This window comes from Acanthisitta chloris, unplaced genomic scaffold, assembly GCF_000695815.1.
Source record: "Acanthisitta chloris isolate BGI_N310 unplaced genomic scaffold, ASM69581v1 scaffold727, whole genome shotgun sequence".
NCBI lineage: Eukaryota > Metazoa > Chordata > Aves > Passeriformes > Acanthisittidae > Acanthisitta > Acanthisitta chloris.
In genome coordinates this window covers 175,189-181,608 of record NW_008680737.1, presented here as the reverse complement: position 1 = coordinate 181,608, position 6,420 = coordinate 175,189, and the positions used below count along the sequence as shown (strand labels likewise).

The 6,420-nt window shown below is 37.7% G+C and overlaps 1 protein-coding gene across 1 annotated transcript in view; it reads left to right on the top strand.

Annotated features, from left to right (window-relative positions):
- Nucleotides 1-6,420, top strand: part of ELMO1 (engulfment and cell motility 1) — a gene marked incomplete at its 3' end in the record, with an annotated part of 290,561 nt that overhangs the window by 110,620 nt on the left and 173,521 nt on the right. The window contains exons 9-10 of the mRNA XM_009077801.1: nucleotides 1,312-1,463; nucleotides 2,360-2,438. Of these exons, the coding sequence (XP_009076049.1) occupies nucleotides 1,312-1,463; nucleotides 2,360-2,438 (231 nt within the window). The remainder of the gene's footprint in view (nucleotides 1-1,311; nucleotides 1,464-2,359; nucleotides 2,439-6,420) is intronic.

Sequence of the window (6,420 nt, the reverse complement as noted above, 5' to 3'; positions counted from 1 at the left end):
CAGTACTAGTCGAAGTGTCCCAAGTACAAAACAATACTCTTGTCCGTGTGTCAGCATTTAGCTGTGAATTTTATGAGCAGCAGGACAGCTTTTCCAAACATGGGGAATGCCTTTTCCTCCTAAAGGAAAATGGTTCCTAAGTTGCCTTTTCCTCCTAAAGGAAAATGGTTTCTAGGCCTAAGCAAGCATCCAGAGTTAGAAAATGTATAACCACATTAGTGGCTTGTAGCATGAGTATTGAAGGAGCGTGTGGACTTGAAAATGTATAACCACATTAGTGGCTTGTGGCATGAGTACTGAAGAAGCGTGTGGACTTAAAGTTTTCTGGAAGTAACATATCAAACTTGAGACAGGGTCATTGTAGTCTGTTACTTGGCTGTAAAAATCAAATAACTGTAGTCACACAAGATTTTTTCTGTCTGTGCTGTGCTTTCTTGTGTGCCTTTCATCTTGATTGTGCTGGTATTGGTGTATTCAAGGAAAACTCAGGCAGTTCTCAGTAGAAGGCAGGTTTATTCCTGGGAAGCTGAGTCTGTGGACTGGGCAGCATGTGGAAGAACACAGGTTGCCACATCTTACTGCACAGCTGTGTTGGCTCTGTGGATGAGTGTGCTGCATGTCATCACCACATTGCAAAACAGCAGAGGTCAGACCTGGTTTTAATTAACGTGCCATTTCTTTGTGGCAGCTTGCAGTAAAAGTGAAGGTTATTAATGCAAGACTGCACTCCAGGCAGAGTTATGGAACCAGTTGTCCTGATAAATGATCATCAACAGTTTTAATTTGTAACCTGGAAAGAGCATTCAGTATTGTTGCTAACAGCAAGGAGAAAAAAAAAAAAGCATGTTTTTCTAGAGTGTGTTTTGCCAGGAAGCTAGATTTACATTTCTCTTTTGCCTTGAGCCTAGAGATTTATTTAGAGAAAACTGGATGCACGGATTTCTACTGGAGAGAATGAGAAGTATTCTTCTTGTCCTTTCCAAGGTTTTTCACGCAAAAAAATATAATTGTTCTATTTTTTAATGTTGATTTATCATGTTCATAGTATTATGTTGAAGAATACATTTTGGTCATATGAGTATTGACATAAATCTATGGTGATTTGTGCCAGCTGAAGAACTTGTACCACTATGTCTTTTGATGGTATCTGCAGTGCCTTGTTGATGGCTTTCAGGTACTTGCTGATACCTGGTATATGGACAATACTGCTTTTTTTTCTAATGCCTTTCTGATTCACGTCCACAGTTTTCTTTCTTACCGTTCCCTGTTTCCATAACAAGATGTAAATTCTCTGAATCATTGTGTTTGTAGATAGCAAGCTATGTGAACAAATTTGCCTCGGACATCTCTATCTTGCAACGGTCATTAGCAATTCTGGAATCGATGGTGCTCAATAGCCATGACCTGTACCAGAAGGTGGCACAGGAGATCACAATTGGGCAGCTAATCCCACATCTGCAGGGGTGAGTGTCTTCAACTGCCACTTGATATGGTGGAGTAATTTTTTTTTCCCCCAAAATGAGCACAGCATTTGGAGAAAACAGTGGTATAAAGACTGGCACCTCCTCCATGATTTCTGCATCCACTACAAGTGGCTAGATAACTGGTAACCAGATTTCTGGAGTTGCTTGGTCGTTGGTTTGTGGAGTTTTCTTTGTTTGGCTTTTTAAAATTTTTTTTTAAATTTTTGTCTTTATAAGCTGCCTATGTGGTTGGAAGTGGGGAATGAGGAGAAGAGCACCCTGTAGTAATAAAGTGCTTAATGCCATTAGCATACAGATGGGGTTGCTTTGCTTGTCAGCCTCTGGGAAGTGTGTAAGACAAAAATAGCTCAACTTTTGCTGAAGGTATGTTTGAAAAGGGAGGAGCTTCTTCTTAACTAGCAATGTGCAGTCGTTAAATGGATGGAAACTGCCTCTTGCATCATAGTGTATTGTACTGTACATGTTATATATTTGTTTGTCTCCTAGCTGGGACATTCTCAACTCACCTGCAAAGTTTTTAATACCATCAAGTTCATCTCCAGAACACTTTAGGGAAGATTCCTTTTCAGCTGCTGTGTATCTGGCAGAAGCTGATTGTTGTGCTCCTCCTATGATCAGTGGAGGATTAATGGCAGTTCAAGGGGGCAGTTCATTCCACCTTTCTTAAATCCTGAGTCTCCCTCTGGGATATCTTGTCTCTCCCAGTAATAAAGACAGCCTGGTCATGACTGACTTCATTATCTAACAAACACAGCTAACATGAAGTGCAATCAATTTCTTTACTTCTACCTGCAGCAATGCAACTGAAGGATTAATTTCTAAAGCTCATGTGCATTTGCATTCTTATCTCGTGTTTGTAACATTGTTCCAAACAGGACAGACCAAGAAATCCAGACGTATACCATTGCAGTAATAAATGCACTCTTCCTTAAAGCACCGGATGACAAGAGACAGGTAAGTTGTTGGGGTTTGTATACCTATATATCTATAGGAAAAAAGTGTTTCATAATCATACCTGCAGTTGTCCCAGTCACACTTTTCCCGTAGTTAGTTCAAACTGAAACTTGTTCTGTTATTTCATGCTGGTATATCATGCATTTTAATAGAGCTACCTCCATCTTGCACCAGTATTAGTAGAGATTAAGCATTCTCTGTGCTTTTGTAGCTCCCTCTAACCGCATACGAACCGTATTGACTGTGGCTGTCTGTAGTATTTGTTGTACTGAGCTCTTTGCCAACACAGCTTGTAAAACCAGGCTGTTTTTTTGTAGGATGTTTTTCCCCCAGATTTTTTATTAAAAAGTGCATTCCTTTTGAAAACGGAAATATCTTGCCATGTAAGCATTTCTTGACTTTTGTAGTGTGCTATTTTAGGTGAACATTCGTGCCAGATATCAGAAGTCTCAAAAGGAAATATTTCAAGATTGCTTGTTGCTGTTAAATGAGGATGGAATGTGAAGTGTTATGAATAGCAAAGTTTTATCCATGTTTATGAAGTTGTTAGCCTGTGTCAAAACAGATTTAGTCATTTATTTATTTAACATTTCTGTCACCAGGAACAGTGATGATAATTCTTGTGGTGACATACTGTTACTGTCCAGAACAAGTTCATTGAGAGTTGCTGATCAGTTCTGACAAGGACTTTCCTTAGATTTATTTACATTTCTAAATGCTGGATACTGTTTAAACAAACATCAAAGCCCTAATGAGTTTGTTGAGGGTTTTTTGCTGGTTTTGTTTGGATTTATTTTTTGGTTTGGGTTTGTTTTTTGGGGGGGGGGGCTTTTTTGCTTAAAAATATTTTTAACATTGCAAACAGGAGAAAGTAAAGCCATGGTTTAATTAGAATAAGCCTCTCCCTGTGCTTCTCTCCCATCCCCCACCACTTTTTTCCTTCTTTCTCCAATACAGTCTTTCTTTAATAATTAAGGGAAGAAGGAACCTAATAAACAAAAGCTGGAGTAAAAACTTAATTTTGATTTTGGCATAAATCTGTGATAGATGCTTGTAAGAAAACCAAATATTTTGCTTTTTATATTCATGAAGAGTAACTGCTGCTTATGTTTCTGTGAAAAGTATGCTCTGGTCATATTTGAAGATGAGAGACAATGTCAGATGCAGATAAGTCTTTAATATTAATCAGTGGGCATGTGTTGCTCAAATGACAGGACTACAGGGTATTGCCAGCAAGTAAAACTGTATTTTGCCAACAGTGTAACCATCTTGTGAGGCTGGCAGTGAGCCAGGCAGACTTCACTTCACCTGTAGTGCCTGCTGCTGTGACACAAAGTTATTAGTCAGGAGTTTATGATCATCAGAAGATAATGATCTGATTTGGCTTGAAGGCTAATAGCTCTGATACTTGAAGAAAATTTTCTTCAGGTTTTAATCACTTATAATAAGTGGTCAAAATCTGTTAGGGATCTCTTTATATCTGTCTTGTGGTTAATTAGTAAACCATGCAATGAAGAAGGTAGGTGTCCATTGGCTTAAAGATAACATTAACTGATGATGTTTACGGAATTCTGTCTTCCTGAAGCAATGAACAGAGGTGACACAGTCTCATGAAAGATAACATTAACTGATGATGTTTACTGAATTCTGTCTTCCTGAAACAATGAACAGAGGTGACACAGTCTCATATAATTATCCGATGATGGGCACTCAAAAATTAAGGTTCAGCACTCATCACTAATATGGTTAGAAGTGAGAAACTGCACCAAACTCCACATGACTCCAGGAGCTTTGACACCCTCTCTGCTGTCATCTTAAAGCATGGCATGTTGTGGATGACTGCACTGCAATTAAGGAAAGGATTTAAATTGGCACTGCTATCTGAATTCCTTCTCCTCCTTTTCTGTTTATTTTTTTTCCCCTTCTCTGTTTCTGGAATGTAAAAAGCCAAGAGGTCCAAGGTTTTCCTTTTTTAATGAGGACTCCCTGGTTGCTTTGCTGCTTCTGCCACTGTCAAGGACCAAATCATCTAGAGAAACCTAGGTTATTAAAAAAAAAAAAAGGAAAACAAAAGGTCTATTGGAAAAGAGCTGAGACCTGAGAGTTTGAGCACTGAATAATACTGTGAATGTTTGAAACACTTTTTTGGCAATTGTCTGCATTTTTTCAGAGATGTGTTGCTATGGGAAATGAAATGGCAAATTTTGTCAGATAATTTTTGTTCTCATCTGTTAGTACAATACTTACATTAGAAGAGGCAGCTCATTAGCTGCTAATGACTATATAGCTTATTTGGAGACAAAGTTGATTTTGATGCAGTAATTGGTTTTGTGAATTCCTCTTGATCCGATTAGTTTTTAGTCCAGTGAAGAAAACCAATATAGCAATAACAGCTTTTTAAATTACAGGTATAGGAAAGAAGTGACATTTCGATAATCCTCTCAAAAAAAGTGAATAACAGCTTTTTAAATTACAGGTATAAGAAAGAAGTGACATTTCAATAATCCTCTCAAAAAAAGTGAAAAAAGACTATCCCATATTCTTTACCTGTTCATCTTTCGGTAGTGAGTACATAGTTTGGCAAAACTACCCAGTCTGTTCCATGTAACATGAAGTGTATCATGTGCCTGGCACTCCCCCTGCAGCTCAGCAGTGCATTTCCAGAAGAGATGGAAGTATCTGTATCATTCATTCCTTTGGTGTTATATGCAGTAGAAACCTGCTCAGACAGAAAAGAATTAAAACCTAAAATTGAGTTTCTCTTGGCTTTGGTCCCTTTTTCCTTCCTTAGGACTCCAGTGTTCTGTTGCAGCAGCCTTCATATGGTACAAAGTAAACAGCTCAACATCTATGACCACCTCCCATGTCACAATTAGAATTATTTTCTTTTTGCAAGCAAGTTCTCATCCTAACACTTGCTTTATTCATACTGTTTCTGAAGTTAGGTTTCAGCAATCCAATTCTTTGTATGTTTTATGTAATAGTCTCAGTTTCCCTGTTTTCTGTTTTGTTGTATAAAGTAACTGGTATATATCCTATATTACTCTTCAGTGCTCACAAAGTTCTATAGGATTTTTTTTGAATTTTCTTTCTCCTGAACATGCACAATAATTTTATATGGTGCTAACTGCATAGAATCACAGTCCATCCTAAGGACATCCTTAAGTGTGTGTCACCATTGCTGTGATTTGTTGTGCCATATTATGTGAGGCTGTGATACACGAGCGGACATCCTTAAGTGTGTGTCACCATTGATGTGATTTGTTGTGCCATATTATGTAAGGCTGTGGTACACGAGATCTGTTTCCAATCAACAATCTGCTAATTCCAAACATTAGCCCTTTGTGCATATATATATACAGTGTCTAAGTAACAGTGTGCAATATGTTATCCAAATCCCTGGATAGTACATTTTGAAAACAGGAATTTAAAAATAATGACATGATGATTATTGCTTTAAGTTGTATGCATTACATATGCAAGCATATCTCCTCATACACACACATATAGACCTGTTTCTATTACATATGCAAGCATATCTCCTCATACAGACACATATAATTGATGGAAAGCTCATGGAACTTAAAAATGGAGTATACACTTGTGGGTATGATTAAGGTTAGACTCTCATGCTTGTTAAGTTGAAGTATTCTGTTGTCTGCGTTGTAGGAAAGTTTGCAGCACAGACAGTTGGGATCAGCTGCTTAAGCATGACGATAACAGCATATTCACCTAGATAGTGATTTCAGACAAAGCATGACGATAACAGCATATTCACCTCGATAGTCTAGAAAAAGAAGTTAATTTGAAACAAAATAATGGACTAAAATACAGGGAAGAAGTGTTATTTGCTATAATGAAACAGTACCGAGTTATAAGTTGATTTATTAAATGAAAGTTAGAGCACTTGACTTTAAACCAGCCAATTATTAGTGTAAACAAGCATTTTGTTTGACATCTTGTTTTAAGGTCCTGGCTGGCT